The 20,128-nt window shown below is 40.8% G+C and overlaps 1 protein-coding gene across 1 annotated transcript in view; it reads right to left on the bottom strand.

Moving 5' to 3' along the window:
* Positions 1 to 19,259: 19,259 nt before the first annotated feature.
* Positions 19,260 to 20,128, bottom strand: part of SLC38A6 (solute carrier family 38 member 6) — a 63,442-nt gene continuing 62,573 nt past the window's right edge. The window contains exons 14-16 of the mRNA XM_047738906.1: positions 19,921 to 20,065; positions 19,716 to 19,810; positions 19,260 to 19,542 (exon numbers count right to left, since the gene is read on the bottom strand). Coding sequence (XP_047594862.1) covers positions 19,462 to 19,542; positions 19,716 to 19,810; positions 19,921 to 20,065 — 321 coding nt within the window. The 3' untranslated portion in view covers positions 19,260 to 19,461. The remainder of the gene's footprint in view (positions 19,543 to 19,715; positions 19,811 to 19,920; positions 20,066 to 20,128) is intronic.

Genomic DNA, 20,128 nt, shown 5'->3' with positions numbered 1-20,128 from the left:
TTGATTTCTCTCTTTCCTTTTAGTGAAGAGCAAATAGGGTCAGCTGAGCAGCCAGCAGAGCTCCCCTCCTCTACCACACTCAGGGCTGTGCTTCAAAGTAAAAACCACCATGCTCTTGCTTTCGAAGACGTCAATGCTCTGTGCATATTTATCAATGAAATTGCTTACAGAGAGGCTCTAGAAGAGCCCTTTGCTTTTTTGTAGGGTTTGAGACTCAGTGAATTCATACTTGCCTCCCACATTCATCTCAAAATACCCCCACTAAGGAGGTAGACTTCGTGATCGACGCCTCACAGATAGGAAAATCGAAGCTCATAGGAGTAAGGACCACAGTCACTGGGCTCCTAAGGAGGAGACATGTCTTGGAGTAGCCCTAGAGCACTCGATGCATTCACGCAATGGAGGGAGTTGACGTGGGAGCTGCTTTCTGCAACCTACGTCCTCACCTTTGTCCCTAAGCCCTCTTGTTGGAGTCTAAGCTTGTCTCTCAGTCAGGAAAAAAGAAAACAGGTGATATGTTCAAAAGGAAAGTGTGGTAAAGAAACTTTACACAAGGTAATAAGCAGGGTTTAAGGAAATCACTGAAGGACAGTGAAGTATGTTCCTGGCCAATGTATGAGTTTGCTAGGGCAGCTGTAACAAAATAATACAGACTTGTGGCTTCAACGATAGAAATGTATTTGCTCACAGTTCTGGAGGCTAGAAATCCAAGATCAAGGTGTTGGCGGGTTTGGTTTCCTCTGAGGCTTCTCTCCTTGACTTGCAGATGGGCGGACGCCTTCTTGCTGTGTCCTCACATGGTCATTCCTCTGTGAATGAGCATCCCTGGTGTCTCTTTGTCTAAGTTCCTTATTCTTGTAAGGATGCCAGTCAGATTGGATAAGGGCCCATTCAAGGTCCCCATTTTAACTTAATCACCTTTTCAAAGGCCCTATCTCCCAAGTCCAGTTACAGTCTGAAGTATTGGGGGTTAGGGCTTCAATATATGAATTTGGGAGAGGACACAATTTAGCCCATAACAGCTAGTAACAATGAGGGAGAGGTAGTTATTACTACCCTATGACTGAAGGGGCAAAGAAGAAGCCCCCAGCAAGGATGGCTACATGGAGAGGGCCACCTGACAGGAGTTGTGCTTTTGGTAGAGAGGTGCAGCCAACATGGCCTGGCAGGGAGGGGGTGTGGAGGGGTAATTACCCTGACATCACTTTCCTTTCCTCTCTGACCTCCCATGGGTGTCTTTCTTTGGCTGAACCCAATGGGAAGCCAGAGGCAAGCATACCTGCTGACACAGTCCACAGGGGTCTGCCTCCTTAACTGACAGCAGCACGGGGAAAGGTTGAGAGGCAAGTATGAGATACTCAGCATGGCTTACAAACTGAATACTAAGGTTTGCTTTGAAGTGATGGTGATTTTCAAGAGGGGCATTCAATTGCCTGGTTTTTCAATTATTCCTAGGTATGTTCAGTGGTGAGAGAATACTGGGAAAACAACTGTATGTCAGTAGGGTCATTCTGAGAAGACATTTCCTAAGAAAACAGTCTTCAGAGATGTCTTCTCTAGGGTTGAGGGCAAGAGCATCATCCATGTTACTTAAGCAGACAGTAGAGAAGGGTCAGGGATGACCTGGGTTTCTACCCTCTCGTCAGAGCCCTTCCAGTCGGAGTCCAGGCGTGTTCATGACTGCTTGTGATCATGCCTCTAGGCCTTTACCTGTGCTGCTCCCTCTGCCTGGAGTGCCCTCACTCCTTTTCACTGGCTGACTCTCACTTACTCTTCAAGAGGGTCATCCACTCCCAGAACACTTTCTTGGACTCTCCCACCCACAGTAGGTGCCCCTCAGCATGCTGCCATCATAGCCCATGTTATCCCCATTGTAATGCTTGTTTGCTTGACTAAAACAGACACTCACAGAATGAGAAAGCCCACTGGGGGGACCCATGGCAACAGGCCTTGGCCCAAAATCAAAATCAAGACAGTCAGCAGGACTAAGGGACATACTCTGACCTTCCTGTAAGGTACGGAGACTCTTATTGCAGATGTAATAGGCAGACCAGTTTTCTTGTTTTAGCTATGTGCCAGGGGACAGTAGCAAGTGATAGCGGTGGTCGCCCAAAGATCTTAACATTTTAATACATTGAGGACACATGTTAATAGGTAGGACACAGCACAGATGAGGGTGGAGGGGGTTAACCGTCCATCCATCCGAGCATACCCTCGAGGGCCACTGTGCTTGGAGGTCAGCAGGTTCAGAAAAGCACCAGCGGCGGTCCCTGAGCCGCCATTACTGCCAGCCAGGCAACAGAGACGGTGCATGTGCACGTGGGGCCTGACCTAGCACTACCGCATGCTCCCCTGAGGGGTCTCCCTGAGGCCCAGCGGGTCTCGGCCATGCAGAGTTAAGTGGCACAGGCGACATAGCACGGCTCCGTGGGTCTGTCACCTGCTTCAGTGCTTCAGAACTGGCCTTTGGAATCAGTCCTCCGTCCTGACTCTGACCAGCTCTGACACTGGACACAGTATTTAATCTCTGTGAAGCGATTTCCTCGTCTGTACGACGGAAACAATAGTGTCTTTGGCATGTGGTTGCTGTGAGAGTAAAACAAACAAGTAGCACACATTAAATACTCAGCAATTGTTAGTTGCCTTATTTTACTGACAGAAGTACTTAGGGGTTCAGGAGAAAAATCGCCATGGGCTGGGTGGTCAGGAAAGGCTTGGCGGAACATGAGAAACTTGAATTGGGCCTGGGAAGGTGGGTTTGGAAATGTCTGTGGAAGGTGAACAAATGGATGGGTCAAGCAATGACCCCAAAACACTGGCCAAAGTAATCCTACGGCCTCTGGGCTCAGACCCTTGTCCAACTTACTTTGGTTTTTATTCCTCAGTCAAGCCTCCCACCTCAGGCAACCGCCCCCTCACAGCTCCTGCTTCCAGGTCTGGCTAATTCCCCTTGTGCTCAAAACCTCCATGATTTGCTACATGCCATGTGGCCCTCTAATTCCATCCCAAGGCTCTAGAGGTGCAGATCTACAAACCAGCGTGATTAGCCACCACTGCTGGCTTCCCGTTCAGCATATAAATCTACTGCCTGGGATTACCTCATGCCAGAAAACCGAAATCCAAGTCAGATGGTTAAAGCATTAATAGCAGTGAGTGTTGTAAAGACTCAACAATGCGAACCTTCCCAAAATGAACCATCCTGACCTCCCTTGCGCTGACAATGCGTGTGTGACATCATGTGTAAATGAGCCTTAAATTTGAACCAGGTGCCGAGAGCTGTCTGGCGTCTCCCGGCTGCTGTATTAACCACTAACATGCACAGGGGGATTCTGAGGCAGTAAAATGAAGCGAAACTGATGGCAGTGACCAGTGCTGGGGGGCAGCAGCTGTGGCAGTGAATATTCAAATCACGCCCACCCTGTTGGCCCCCAGGCCCTGTAAAGCTTATTTCCGGAGGGCTGGGGAGCCCCGGGAATTTGGCTGGCTTCTCTCAGTGACAAAGCTCCGCCATGCAAATCAATCCATTCTGACTTGATTCCCAGGCTTGTTTGGATTTGCATCCATGAGGCAGGACTCTGAAGCTCTGTCTAAAGCAGTAGTTGGTGGCGGTCACCAGGTAGAGGGTCCTAACCCTCAGGTGTTATGGCTTCTGCTGGGCTGGGACCTGGAGATGAAAGTGTGCCTTTGTCGGTGCAGCATCACGGACTCCCTGAGCTGGGCCTCTCCCCACAGCAAGTTACATGACGAACAGGCTCTGGAGATCACGAAACAAAATTTGGAGGGCTGGAATGAGGCGTGTATGTGACCTACCATTGTTAGTCATAGGTCCGAGAGTGGATGAAGCAGGTAAAAATGAGTTAGGAGGAAATAAAGTCTGGATACAATTAAGAGGGTTTTTGTGTTTTGTTTTGTTTTAATGCTGTTTGTGGTGCCTGATCCCAGGTTATTAAGAGCACGACCATGTTAGTAGCCTGCATTCCTATCATCACTAGAAACTGGAGGCCTGTAGAAACTGAGACACTGAGCATAGAAAGAAAGCTTATGAAATAATTGCTGTCTTCGTGGGTACTGTTCTAGAAGCTCTATACATGCTGGTGAAAAGAATGTGGAGCCCAAGATGGGTGAAAGCCCACACTCCACATATCCTATAGGTCTTCAGCTCCAAAGAAATCCTGTGTTGTTGAGGGCAAGCTCTTAAACCACCAACACTCACCAAGTGCATTGCACTGTACTGTGAAGTTCGGGGGTGGGGAGGCAGGATGGGAGGCAGGTCCCAGACACAGGATATAAAGGGTCTGCTAGACAGTGTATCTTTTCTAAAGCCTGTTACAGTATGGTTAGATGTGAATATACAAGAATTTGCATATTTCATGATGTAAGGAAATTAAATGTAGAACCAAGATGTTAAGGATGGGTTTCCTGGATAATGGAGCAAATAGTTTCATATCAGAGTCTTAGAAGTCCTTTCAAAAGAGGCAAGTATTGAGTTAGGTTTTGAGGAAGAGGAGGAACTTTGGAGAGGAAAAAGAACATAGCATGAATGGCTTTGTGCAGAATTGTGGAGGCAGACCATGGCGAGTCCCTTGAGATGCCAAGGGTTATCATAAGATCTGGAGGCATGGGGGATTTCCCACAACTCCAGAAACAGTTCCTCATGCCCCCTAAAGCTGAGACTTTAGAACAAATTAAGTGTGGGTTTTTAGATGACCAGCCCTTGAAAGCAGAGCGTGCTTTTTCTCATATAGCTTTTGGAAGATAAGGATAGTGATAGTCAATGCAGAGAGGCAATTAAGATCACTTTTGGAACATGCCTTATTCAAAAGCCTTCAACTAAGACTCTACCTTTTGTTTGATTTAAAGCCCAAACGCAGGGGTGCCTGGGTGGCTCACTCGGTTAAATGTCCAACTCTTGATTTTGGCTCAGGTCATAATCTGGGGTCATAATATTGAGCCCTATATTGCACTTTGTGTTCTGCATGGAGTCTGCTTAAGATTCTCTCTCTCCCTCTCTCCCTTCCCTACGGCTCACGTGGGTGCATGCTCTCGCTCTAAAAAAAAAAGGCCAAATTCAGCCTGGTTTTCAGAATTCTCTACAACCAGGATACTACCCCTCGGCTTTCTTTCTCAAACTGTTCATTACATCTTTACTCCTGACAAAATTTTGTCAGTTCTAAAATATACCTTTCATTTTTTATGCATTTCTTTTTTTTCCAAGTGGAAATGCATTCATTATCATTATCGTTATCATTATCATCTCTACTTTGGTTGTCCTACAGTTTTACTCAGCTGTTACTTCCTTGGAGAATCTTTACCATTCATCCAGGCCATGAGCCTCCATTCCTATGTACTTGTCCAGCAGAGGTTTTAATGTTCCTATTACTCACCAAGCTATGCCATTCTTTCAACAAGTGTACACTGATGTCCAGGGCGCACATGGCATGCACTAAGGCCAAACCCCGTCCTTCCAGGTATTGTGATCCTAGTTGTACACAGCTTGCCTCTGTTGGACTGTGAGCTTCAGGAGTGATTTGATTGAGCAACTAAAGGTTAATCACTGTGTGTACTGAGCAATGCCACATACCTCTATGACAAAATCATCCACTAGCACATGAGGTTGGAAATGGAGTCTAAGAATTTTCTCTCATCAGAAAATTAAATTAAAATTAAAGTTCTAAACTGCTACAGTATGGCTCCCTGACTTACTGAAAGCAAGTTTCTTTTTGTTTTACTAGAGAAGTGGCAACATTGTGAAATGTTTAAGTAACTGAGTCTGGGAGTGATTAGATATCTTTTGGGGGATTTGACTGAAAAGAAAAAAAATCTGGGAAAACCATTTTTACTTTGACATTAAAATGCATGAATGCAACTCTATTTATTTAGTCTGGTTAGCTAATAAGTTGAGAACTATTCTGGATGAGTGAAAGCAAAGAATTTATTTGAATGCAAATGAATGACAAATCTTTAGACGAAGACATGGGGAGTATCCAAGTATTTGCTTCCCTGTGAAATGTAAATATTATCATGGTATAATCATTACTGATTGACTGGATAGAACATGTAAACCTATGAAGCTTTATAGTAGAAATGCTATTTTTCCTAAATGCTGAAACGTTGGCCAAATTTTTTTAAATTTGTAAACCATTAATTATTTAGATATTTTTCCCTTCCAAAGTTTAGGATCAGCAATTACTTGGGGAAAACCCAACTAAAAAAAGGGGGGGGGGTGGCAAGTTTTTAACAAATACAGGCCTATTGAATTTAAAGGACTGTATTATATTTTTATGCTGTAATCGGACCTTCCTTTTTTATATTAAAGGATAATGATGATAGGTGGCAAGTTTTTTTCTTAATGCCCTCCATCATTTGCAAAATAAAAAGCTGGCAATCTTAGGACTGTCCCCAAAATCTATTTTAAAGGTCTAAGGATCCAAAAGAAATCCAAAGTCTGGAAAACAATGAATCAGAATCTTGATGGTCTGAGAGAGATATATATATATATATGTATGTGTGTGTGTGTGTGTGTATGTATGTGTGTGTATATATATATATATATATATATATATATATATATATATTTTTTTTTTTTTTTTTTACAAATTTTATTTGTAGAAAGTCATAGAACACAGAATTGGATTTCTAACACTGTTTTTCAAGGGGTCTAAGTTTTCGCAAAGTTTGGTTGACAAATATTGGAAAAATATTCCTGCTCTACCAAAAGCCCACATGCCTTTCCTTTGCAGAGAATTTTCCTCTGAAATACTTAACAGAACAGAAATAATAATGTGGCAATAGACTCAGAGGACAAAGTGTGGGCCCAGTGCTGTCTGGCTGGCGTGGGAGAGCCGACTTAGACTCAGGTGCAACATTTCAATGAATAAAGGAGCTTCTATACAGTTGGTGTTAACTATGTATCAACTATGAGTAGATATACTTAACCATTAGCTGGATATACTTAACCATTAGCAGGATAATTAAGCACACAAAAACTTGTTTACATTCTGGGTGGGTGACCTTGGGCAAGTCATTTAACTTCCTAACTTCTGTAAACTTTAATTTCTAATCTATTAAAAGGGGGGAAATAGCTGTACTTACTTCAGGTGACATGTGATCACGTGCTTGGCCTGGTGCCTGGTCCATCCACACATGGGCTGGGTCATGTTTGGGATATTACTTTATGAGACTGATGACCTCCCATTCACTTAAAATATCAAACTCCCTCAGATATAAACAGAAAACTGAGTAAGAGAATGAGGGAACTATAAAAATAGTCTTCACTCTTTCCTCATGGGGGTGCCCTTCCCTAGAGACACCCTCCTTTTGATTCCTACTTTTACCACCCAACTAGAAGTAGGGTCAACAGGTTCTGATCCCAAATACAAAACACCTTAGGTTGATAAAAGGCACGTTCTGGGAGACCAGTCTCTGAGCTACCATGTTTGGTTCTGGAACCCATGGAACACTTCTAAGGGGAAGTGTTAGAAGCACATAGCTGCCCCAACCCTCAAGATCTACTTCTTTGAAGTTTGGTCTTTTGTCTTATAAAAGAGAGGCATTTCCCTACAAGGACAACTGAAGACTAATCACGAGTGACTTCAAGTCAATGAAATGACATTTGGGTGCTCCTGAGATGGCACCTGAAGTGGCCTCGCTTTGAGAGCCAAGCCTAGTTGGTTCAATCACATCTCCACAGGGGGATGGCCTCATAGCCCTTCTGACATCCCCAGTATTCTGGGAAGCAGTGGCTTACGTTTTTTTCTGGGTGTCCCTGGCTTTGAGGTCCACTTTTCTGAGGGTTCTGATCTGGCTAGCACAGATGGTATTATTCTCGTTCTGCCCCGTGTGGCTCAGGGAAGGGTTCTGCATGCACAAGCCGGCTTACATAAGGCATTTTTGTGTATCGCTTTTATTGGTTTCAGGAGACAGAGGCAGGCAAATTAAAGCTGAATATTAGACGTTTCTGTTCATTAAACGCCCTTCAGCCACTTTCACTCACAGGCTCCAGACTCCCACTGCTGGCTCAGCACCCACGGCCTCTTTCCCTCGGCTTTTCCTCAACCCCTAAATCCATGGTCTCTTTATAAAGAGTGCTGTAGCTATTTCTTCAACTTCCTCTTCTCCTGCCAACTCATTCTCATAAGGTCTCAACTTTTTTTTTTTTTAAGATTTTATTTATTTATTTGACAGACAGAGATCGCAAGTAGGCAGAGAGGTAGGCAGAGAGAGAGAGAGGAGGAAGCAGGCTCCCTGCTGAGCAGAGAGCCTGATGCGAGGCTCGATCCCAGGACCCTGAGATCATGACCTGAGCTGAAGGCAAGAGGCTTTAACCCACTGAGCCACCCAGGCGCCCCAGTCTCAACCTTTTTTTAAAAAAATTGAGGTAAAATTCACATAACATAAAACTAACCATTTTACAATTCATAGGCATTTAGTAGAGGTTGCATCCCCAATGACTTACCAAGACAGTTTCCTAAATAAAGACATGAAAGGTATTTCCTAGTACTAAGAGGGAAAAAAAAAATTTTTTTTTTAAAATTATTTGACAGACAGAGATCATAGGCAGGCAGAGAGGCAGGCAGAGAGAGGAAGGGAAGTAGGTTCCCTGCTGAGCAGAGAGCCTGATGTGGGGCTCGATCCCAGGACCCTGAGATCATGACCTGAGCCGAAGGCAGAGGCTTTAACCCGCTGAGCCACCCAGGCGCCCCGGAAAAAAATTTTTTTTTAAGATTACGTATTTTTAAGTGATCTCTATACCCAATGTGGGGCTTGAACCTACAACCCTGAGATCAAGAGTCACACTCCACTGACTGAGCCATCCTGGTGCCCCCCCCCCCCAGGAGAAATTTAGAATGCCAGTTGCTTCCCCTCCCTTAAACCTTGTTCTTCCATGGATAGAAGTCTTTTGGCATTTGAGGAAAAGATGCCGTGAAACAGCTGCTTATCCTTTTGGAGAAAGAGATATAATTTGTGGGGGGAACACGATTGTGAAACATTTAAAATAGATTTGTTCACAGAGGATAGTATTTACAAAACTCATTTTCGGCTTTATTTACTACTCAGTGGAATATCAGCAACTTACTTGCAAATCATTCATCAAACATATACATTTACATATTTTTATATATTACATATAAACTTGACATTTGTTCATAGTTGTTTTGGTACCCACATATATATTTATATATGTAGCAAAACAACTACGAACAAATGTTAAATTTCAGTGGTGGGTATATGGACATATTATTCTAACTCAGATGTATATTTGAAGTTGTTCATAATATAAAGTTGGGAAAAACTCATGGAGAGTAGATTTTTATTTAGATAATTTGTACTAAATGGTATAAAAATGTGTTATTCATGTTTTTAGGATATGAAATTTTAGGATATGAAGGGTACTGGACCCAAGTCTGTGTCAGCTGCAGTCCTCACACTGATCATTCAAACTAAACAAACCTGAGAACAGATCCAAAGATTGGCTGCGCTGAGCAAAGATTATACAGAATCTGGAAGAGCAACAGCAATGGCCAGCGTCTCTCCTCAGAATATCAGTCACACCACCTCCTCTCCCAGGAACAGTTCATATGTAAAGGGCACAACTTTCACATGGTGGTCATTAGAGCCATAAGAAAACTCCCTAAACACACAATGAAATAAGATTTTTAACAAATATTTACTGAGCACCAATTGAGTGAACTTACAGTATTAGGTATTGTGTACAAGCTAATATTTGTAGGACGTGGCTTCTGTTTCGGGGTTAATCACAACTGAGGGAGAGAAGGTGCTTAAATGTGAAAAGCTAAGTAACACCACAAATGTAAAGAGTAATTATTACATTGTTGGTGAAAATGTAAGTTAGTAAACCTTTAATGGAGGACAATTTAGTAATAGGTATACAAATTAGAAACATGTATACCCTTTGACTCAGAATTCCAGTTAAATGGGTAGGAACAAAATACTATGCAGCTGTAAATAGAGTTAGGCTGCTTGCCTTTTTATTTTATTTTTTTAAAGCAGGCTCCATATTCAGCATGGAGATCAGCATGGGGCTGTACCACACAACCCTGAGATCAAGACCTGAGCTAAGATCAAGTCCAATGCTTAACTGATTGAGCCATCCAGGCAGCCTGAAATGTGTTGATGCAGAATAATCTCCAAAACAAAAAGTGAAAGGAAAAATAGACAAGTGGGATTATATCAAGCTTAAAAGCTTCTGTGCAAGAAAAGAAACAATCAAGAGAGTAAAAAGTCAACCGACAAATGAGAGAAAATATTTGCAAACCATATATCTTATCTGATAAGGAGTTAATATCCAAAATATACAAGAATTCCTACAACTTAATAACAACAACAAAAATAACCCCAAATAACTCTATTTAAAAATGGGCAAAAGACTTGAATACACATTTCTCCAAAGGCATACAAATGGCCACTGGGCATATGAAAAGATGTTCAATGTCCCTGTTAAGGAAATGCAAATCGAAACCATAATGAGGTATCACCTCACATCTGTTAGGATGGTCACTATAAAAAAAAATCAGAAAATAACAAATGCTAGTGAGAATGTGGAGAAACTGGGACATTGTGCAGTGTTGGTGGGAATGTAAAATGGTACAGCCACTATGGAAAACCATATGGAGAAACCTCAAAAAATTAAAAACAATTTACCATATGATCCAAAAATTCCACTTCTGTGTATTTATCCAAAATAACTGAATGAGGTATTTGTACTACCATGTCTATTACAGCATTATCCACAAGAGCTAAGAGGTGGAAATAGTCTAAATGGCCACAGCCAGATAAATGGACAAAGAAATTGTGGTATATCTGTACAATGGAGTATTATATAGCCTTAAAAAAGAAGGAAAACCTGCCATATGCTACAACATGGATGAAACTTGCAGACATTATGCTAAGTGAAACAGCCAGTTACAAAAGGACAAATACTGCATGATTCCACTAAAGCAATAATACTCATATACGCAGAAAGTAAAATGATGGTTGCCAGGGCTGGGAGTAGGGGAAAATGAGTTTTTGTTCAATGGACATAGAGTTTCAGTCATGCGAGATAAAAAAAGTTCTATAGATCTACTGTATGCATAATAATGTACTTATAATTAACAACAGTATTGTACACTTAAAGGTTTATTAAGAGGACAGATTTCCTGCTCTGTTTTTTTTTTTTACAACTGAAATTATGTATCTATACATATCTTTAAATATCTCTAAGTAAAAAGAAGTCAAGATGCAGAGGACTGCAAGTTTGCCAATGTTGTGTGTGTGTGTGTGTGTTCTATATAAATACATAGTTAGCTCAGCTTAGAGTATATTTTGCAAAGATACAGAGAGCTGTAAGAGCAGTTGCTTTCAAGGAGGAAAACTGGATGCTTGGGGCAGATACTGAAGGAGGGAATTTTGTAACTTCTGAATTTGTACCAATTACATTTAAATTTTACCAATCAAAAAATATAACACAAGGCAATTTATTAAAAAAAATAAGAAATATATTATAAGGTACTAATGACACACACCAAAAGACTTATCTAAAAAATAAGAGATAAGGTGAAATGGAGAAGGAAGTATTTACAAGATGGAATTTGAGCTGGGCCCTGAGAAATGGGAAGTGCTTGGGTAGGCAGAGGAGAGGAGTAAGGACAGGCCAGGTGTGTAAGTAGAAGTCAGAGTGGGGAAGGAAGAAGAGGAGAGGGCAGGGTAATGAAAGGCAAATCAAGTGCCAGACAGTGAGATGGTTTCAGTGTATCACAGAATGTAGGTAAGAGAGAAAAGAATGAAATACAATTTAGTAGATGACACAGGGGAATGTGGGATTAATGTGGCGGGCAGTGGGGAGCCACTGTAGGCTCTTGATGAAAGCTGGATTCCAAGGAGATCAATGAACACAACAGACAAAATGAACTAAAGGGCAGCTGTTAGAAGACTGATGCAGCCATCCAGTGGGTGCCCATTACAATTGTCTGGGAAGCTTTAAAAATATGTATTGGGGCCTGAGTTTCAGGCAGAGATTCTGATTTCATTGGTTTAAGGTGGAGCCTGAACGTTCTTTTTTTTTTTTTTAAAGATTTTATTTATTTATTTGACAGACGGAGATCACAAGTAGGCAGAGGGGCAGGCAGAGAGAGAGAGGAGGAAGCAGGCTCCCTGCTGAGCAGAGAGCCCGCTGTGGGACTCGATCCCAGGACTCTGGGACCATGACCTGAGCCAAAGGCAGAGGCTTTAACCCACTGAGCTTTAACCCAGGCACCCCGAACGTTCTCATTTTTGAACGCTCCCCACGTGATTCTAAAGAGCAGCACAGGCTGAGAACAGCTGTAATAATCAGGCAGAAAGGGATGAAGGCAAAGGTGCAGGGACTGGCAGGAGACTGGGAGGTTGGGGATAGGATAAAAGCAAATATAGGAGACATTTCCAAGGAAGAACTGATGTGCAACAGACTGGAGGTAATGAGTGAAAAGATATATATGGTCTGTTGGATTTATGTGTTCACTCAACAAATACTAACTAAGTCACTCCCAAGTACCAGGTACCATTCTAAGCTCTAAGGATATAGTGACAAGAAAGACAGACAAGTCCCAGTTCTTAACAAACCTGCAGTCCAGTGGGCCCCGACAACAGGCGAGCCTGCCAGCAATGGGCTGTGCTAGAAAGCATGACTGTGCGCCGGGGGCTACTCGTCTAAGCCAAACGGTCAGGGAAGACTTTGTTGGGCCAGTGACACTTGGGCTGACGCTTGAATGAGGAGGAGCTGGGCCTGCAAAGCTCATTGAAGAGAATGTTCTAACTCGGACAAACAGTAAGCCTGTGGAAACAAGCTGGGTGTGCTCAAGGCAAAGAACAGCTAGAGAAGAGTCAAAGATACGAGACAAGGTCAGAGAGAGAAGGCGTAGACCAAGCAGAGCCTTGTGGGCCATGACACAGATTCCATTCTCCATGAGATGGAGGCCCTTGGAGGAAATTAAGCAGAGCAATGACATGACCTGGTTTACATTTTTAAACAACTACTTTGGCTGCAGTGTGACAACGAACTGCAGGTGGTGGGAATGGAAGCAAGAAAACAAGTTGGAAGAACAGATTAGAACATGTTGAGTGTAGGTAACTGTGCAGCACTTAAGCAGAAATATCCCAGGACAACTAGAAATGTGGGAAATAGAGAAGAATCCGAGTTGTACCTACTGCCTTGGGAGTCACTTCCAGAAGGACTGAAGAAATGCAGATTAGATGACAATACAGGAATACAGGATGATAACTTTACCCAAAGAAGAGATTAATAACAACATGGAAGAAACATCTCTAGTGGTGGGCTGCAGGCTCTACAGCTGGTCTTGTCTCACTGAGCACCTTTGTCTGTGAATGGGATGAAGAAACGGCAGGATCATGAAGGATGTCAAAAAGCAGGAATCGGGGCGCCTGGGTGGCTCAGTGGGTTAAAGCCTCTGCCTTCGGCTCAGGTCATGATCCCAGGGTCCTGAGATCAAGCCCCACATTGGGCTCTCTGCTTAGCACGGAGCGGGCTTCCTCCTCTCTCTCTGTCTCTCTGCCTACTTGTGATCTCTCTCTGTCAAATAAATAAATAAAATCTTAAAAAAAAAAAAAAGCAGGTAATTATGATGCACTGGAATCAAAACTCCAAAAAGATCTCAACTGCTGGAAGGATGAGCTTAAGTTTAGACAAATTTAACATATATGGATAGATAACAGGTATGTATGAATAAGTATATGTATATAAATGTGTGTATATATGTATGTGTGTGTGTATATATATATATATATATATACACATATATAGGAGATATAGTCCTTCATACTGAAAAAAATTAAAATCAAGTATAAGACCTAGAAATCTGGCAGTTCACTTAAAAGAGAGCTGGAACTTTACTGACCACATATTTTACGAGGCTGAAGTGTCCTATCATTGTGAAAAAGCTGAGGTAAAATCAGACTACGGTGACATTATTGACATTATTACAAAACTATACAAATTATTTTTCTGGGTAAGAATATATCAGTTATGAAAATAAACTGCACTGATCAGATATTTCTAGAATATTATTTTCTCATCGGACTACTGAAGCAGAGAAGGGAGAAGAGATATGTGATTTGAGGAACAAATAATACCACCTCTATTCAAGTCAGTGCTCAATTCAAGCATACTCAAGCTTTCCCCAAACATCATGTCATCTAACTTGAAGAAACAAGGTGCATTTCCCCTGGCTGAGAGAAAACTTCAAACATGAAGGTCTTTAGAGAATTCACAGAATTCAGAAGGCTTGTCCAAAATTAGACAAAAAGAGGTAGAGCTGGGATTTGAACACAGGTAAGTATGACTCCAGAATCATTAAAAAAAAAAAAAAAAAGAGTCTACCTGTAGGTAAATATATGAAAATATGGATTTTTTTTTCCTTTGAGTTAAACAGTTTCATTTATCAAGTCCATCTGAAAAAGGCTCAATGAAAAAATTCCAAGTTTTATCTGAGGTTTTTTCAGGTAAGAAATTCAGGTGTCCTATTTAACTTCACAACTTTAGGACTAGGCACAACTCTAGTGCATACTGTGTGCTCAATAAACATTTGTTCAGTAAATTAGCCAGTCCCTTTGCTTGTGTTGTGCATAGGTCCACTACCTGATAAAAGATAAAACACATATACATTCAAACAAATGAGAAACAATTCTCTGCAAGTCTTTTTCCCCTTATACCATTCCATATAACCATGTCTTTTAATCGTCTTTTTTTGCCCCCCCCCCCCCCGACAACTCAATTCCCCTCTCCACGCCTTTCCTTTGTCCCACAGGTGAACAAACCTCTCACTTCCACCTGTCCATCTGGCCATCAGCCAAGATGAGTCTTCCTGCTTCTCAGAATTGCTCACCTTGATTGACAGCTTCACAAGCTAGGACAGTGGATCATGAGGACCGTAAAAACACAGATCAGATTGTTCAGGAAGAGTGAGAAACAGAAAGAATTCTTACTGCAACAAGGAAACCACATCTACAATATCTGTACTCATCCTTCACCAAAATTTTGTTTTCCTATTTTCTCCCCTCTTCATTGTGAGAAGACTATAGGAGGATAATGGTAGAAAGATGAATAAATGGTGTGTTTAATTAAAAAAAAATTTCTCACTACTGTAAAAGATTCTGAGAAGTTCCAAGACCAAAAATTATGACACCCAAAATCTAGGCAGAGTTATTGGCAGGAAACAAGGTCTTTTTTTTCAATAGGGCTAATTCTAACATAGCCACGGAGTACTGTCAACATGCCAAGAAGAAAATTAGGTTAAAATCATTTGTTTTGAGTTCTTTTGTTTCTAGCATCTACTCCTCATCTCTCCATACCGTACTGGCAATGTCAGCACTAGAAACTCCACACCCCACTACCCACAGATTATCTAGTAACCTGATCCTGCAAATACGCAGGACAGGAATGGAGAAGAGAAACATCCATTTACCTTCAAAAGAGATCTTTCAAATTCATTAACATCTCATGTAATGCTTACCATTTCATTTGTGCTCACAGAACCTTATTCTTAGGCTCCAAAAATGAATCATTTCAGGGTCAAATGGGTATAGCACTTCCAGGAAATGGGGGGAATACACATTTCAAATACAAAATAGTACCAGTGCAAAGGTCACACGGAAAAGGAATGAATCTTTCCCAACTGATCTCTGTTCACTTCAGAGATCACCCACCAAACTGTGTTTGTAGGGGGTGGGGGGTAGTTCTTAAAGGTGGATGCCGTATATGTAGGCAAATACAGAACATGAGATTTTACAAAAGTAAAAAAGTTTCTAGAAGCACATGGAGGCCAATGATTAGCTCATAATCCATTCAAAGGCATGTGTAAAGTTTATCTGAAAATGGATGGTATGCTTCTGCTTTTCCACTGGTGAATTTACCAGGATACTAAACTTACATTTGAAAGGTATCATGGTAGAAGAAACGAGCAAATAAAGCCGGAGAGTTTGGGCTGATCTGGTAACTTGCCACCCATCAAATGCCTGTTAGGAATTGCCACAGTGGGGAATCTACGGTAGTTTCTAGACTGCAGCTCTATACCTAGATTGTGCTGCATTTCAGATTCTGCTTCTAGATGGAAAGGAAACACACACACACACACACACATACAATTTCCAGACCTTGGGTGTTTAAAGGGCCCTTCACACAGTAAATCAACCTACTCCTGTCTTGTTTTCTCCGCAGCCAGACTGAAATAATACAGCACCAGCAGAGGTGTGAATTACCCCCATTCATCTTAATGGAGTGTTAACTTCAAAGGCTTGTTTTAACCATTTAAATGCTAAGCTCATGAGTAAACATTCTGTTAAAAAAAGGTACAATTTAAACATTCACGCTCAACATATGAAAGTAATTTATATTCTCAGCACTTCGTCTTTTAATTTAGCAAACAAGTCTCCAAGTGTTAGAAAAGTATATATTTTGTGCTTTACTTAGTTTTATTTTAAATAGTTCTTACCTAATAAATTATGAACATTAAGCCCATAATGCAAGGGCCTATATTTCCCAGGAAAAAGGCAGCGGAGTACTTAAACAAGGTTTTTTGGTAATCCTGGTGAAGGGGGCACTGCTCTTACCTGCTATTTTATTAGTTTCCTCCAAACTCTTAGGGAGCTGTGATTCCAAATAGGCAACTAGATAAGGCAGAATATTAAAGTGAAATAATAATAATAAAAAAACTCTTCCACAAACAATTTCTCTTGATAGTAACTAAGTTTTATGCAGGGTGTTCAATAGGTTACTTGTCCCTTTGCCAAACCTCTCATGATCCTACCCCATGAGCAGGTGACAAATGTATTAACTGATGCCCAGCTGTCATCACACTTAACATTTGCCCCAGGGGGCATCCTTGCATCTGTTGCAGATTTAGGGTTACTTTGGTATTCCTGGAATTAGATTTATGTAAGCAGCTGAACACCTATTTGTACTGGGATCTATAATTTCATAAAGAAAAAGAGGGTACAAGAGTCAGCTTATCAGATTGATGGGCTCTGGCTGACCTGAAGCCACATGGTAAGCCACGCCTGGCTGAGCCCCTGGGACCAGGCTAAGTGTCCAGTTTCAGGAAGATATTAGTAAAAGAGTACAGTGGGGGCAGAACCATGGGGAAACACTACAAAGAGTGCACGTGGGGCCAGTTCCCCTGTGGATGAAGGCTAGAGCAAGATTCTAAACATACTAGCTCTGCAAGATGGAAGATGAAGAAATTCCACATCGCTGATTGAAAGCAAATTTGTTTTACTGGTCCAGATGAGGGGATGGGGGAAAAGGGGATAACTAACAGCTCTCTTAAAAGAGCCTGTCTTGGTCTGCACCTAATTTATACAAGGTCATTTAATCCTCTCAACACAACCCTGTATAATTGGTATTAACTCTATTTAATACGTATGTGAAAGTGGAGGCTTAGAGAGGTTAAGTACTTTGCCTAAACTCACTGAGATTTGAATCTAAGTCTTTGTAACCCCCCAAACCTGGACTTTTCCCATTATATCACGCTGATCCCAAGTTGCCAAAGAAATAACTCAAAAGAGAAGGTCAGTTGTCAATTTTTCAGCCCATTTCCTCAGGGGGAAGCAAGGGGGCACCTGCAAAAGTGGGTATTTCCATACATGCAAATTGCACTTTGCATGCAATTCCCTACTTTACATGTACACAGGGGTAGAATTACATTTTTACTGATACACCCTGGCTTTGGTAGGCTGCTAACAAGGTGCCCTTTACATAGAACACTCATGGGGAGGAGAGATCTAGCTTCTGGTTTCCAACCAGAAAAAAGCCACATCAATGGGAAACAATGATTTATAACCTCCACAGAAAATATGATATAAATCATCGCTATCTGTCTCTGTTTGCCAAGTAGAAAGTCACATGTTTTCATGACAAATGAGAAAGCTCAGAGAAGTTCCAAATCCACAGCCAATCATCACAGCTCTATCTTATAATGAACAACAGGAAAATCACAAAAGTTTCTTAGAGAAGATTTGGAGGCAGGGCAAAATACCAAATGAAATAATCCCACAGTTTTGTTATTAGTGATTAATGCTGACAACATTAACCCACAGCTAACATTCAATTTTGTATATAAGCTCAATATGCTGATTTCTTAAAAAACAAACAAACAAATGAAAGACTGACCCAGTATATTTAATAACATTAAAAACTTCTGCTCTGCCATAAACACTGTTGAGAGAATGGAAAAGACAACCCTCAGACTGGGAGAGAGTCTTTGCAAAACACATTATCTGCTAAAGGACTGGTATCTGAAATACACAAAGAATGCATAAAACTCAATAATGAGAAAACAATCCAATTTAAAAAATGGATGAGAGAACTGAAGCTCACCAAAGAAAATATACAGATGGCAAATAAGCACATGAAAAGACTCCCAACATCATATGTCATTAGGGAAATGCAAATTGAAACAACAATGAGATACAACTATATAGCCATTGGAACGGCAAAATTCCAAACCACTGACAACACCAAATGTGGGCAAGGATATGGAACAGGAACTCTCATTCATTGCTGTCAGGAATGTAATATATTACAGGCAGTCTGGAAGGCAGTTTGGCAGATTCTTATAAGACTAAACATATTCTTACCATATGATGCAGCAATTGTGCTCTTTGGTACTGACCCAAATAAGCTGAAATTTACATTCACGCAAAAACCTGCACACACATGTTGATAGCAGCTTTATTCAGCACTTTGAAGGCAACCAAGAGGTCTTTCAACAGGTGAGTGAAAAAACAAACTGGCACATCTATAAAATGGAGTATTTTCCAATGATAAAAAGAAATGAGCTATATGAAAATGCACAGAGGAAACTTAACTGCATTTTGTTAAGAGAAAGAAGCCAGCCTGAAAGGTTAGATAATATATAATTCCAACTATATGACATTCTAGAAAAGGCTCACAGCGAAAGGCTCCTAGTTTTTATGAAGTCACTCAAGAGATCAGTGATTGCTGATACCTGCATCAATAGTGAACTCTAAGGTAAACTATGTACTTTAGTTAATAATACTGCATCAATATTGGCTCCTCAAGTGTAATAAATGTATCACAGAAAGGCAAGATGGCAATAATATAGGAAACTATGGGTGTACTGGCGGTGAGGGGATAGAGAAGAACTCTGTACATTCTGTTCAATAGTTCTGTAAACATTCAATCTACCCTAAAAAACAAAATCTATTAATTTCAAAAAAACCCCAAAGATTGACTTAATACACTGAAGAACATTTTGTATTTCTTATTTTAATTAAAACTGTTATAAACCCACTTTCCCCTACATATTCCCACTTTGTTCTGCTTTTCTGATAATGTTTACAAAAATGTTTACCCATATAAAAAGGATTTATCCAAGGGGTCTTTCAGAATTACTCCTTTTTTGCATACAGAGGTAAATTATTCTTCATAAGAAGAGGAAAATATTTCTTTCATTTATTAATCCAATTAAAAATGATTAATGCTAAACTAAAATTCCCAACCAAAATTCCAAAGATGAGCAAAACAAAAGCCTGTGGAAATAAAAAGAGAAAGAACAATTAAGAGTATTTTAAACCTCTACCTTCTCCAATAAAGTATATTACAGTTCAAAATATATTAACTTTCTTAATGTAAATAAAATAGAAAATGATGAATTATTTCTTCAAATAGAATTCTTAAAAGAAATAAATAAAAACTAACCTACCCCAAGCTTTTTCCATGAGAGAAAATCCTCTCTGCTAAGTTTAAGATAAAATAGTCCTGGGAATACAAAAATCAGACATGTTGATGTACTGGAACCTTTGAACAGGAGGGAAAAAAAAAATAGGTTATTGCCAGATTCAGATGTGAGGCTGGATGACAATGTTATCCACTCTGTTACATGGGATTTTTTGAAACAGAAAACTTACCAACTACACCAAATACATTCTTAATGTCAGGAACATATAATGCAAGCAAAACAATTATAATATTGAGTGCTAGAGTGATCAAAGAATGGCGAATCCATGAGAATGGAAAGTTGGAGAAAAATATCATCATTAAAGCTTTCCGTGCCTGTATAAGAGAAAAAGAAACAGATTTAAGCAAAGAAAAAGTGTCAAAGCCAAAATACTTGCT

This window comes from Lutra lutra, chromosome 7 (genome assembly GCF_902655055.1).
Source record: "Lutra lutra chromosome 7, mLutLut1.2, whole genome shotgun sequence".
NCBI classification, from domain to species: Eukaryota; Metazoa; Chordata; class Mammalia; order Carnivora; family Mustelidae; genus Lutra; species Lutra lutra.
Note: the sequence above shows the minus strand (reverse complement) of the source record. Positions and strands in the feature narration are given on the sequence as shown.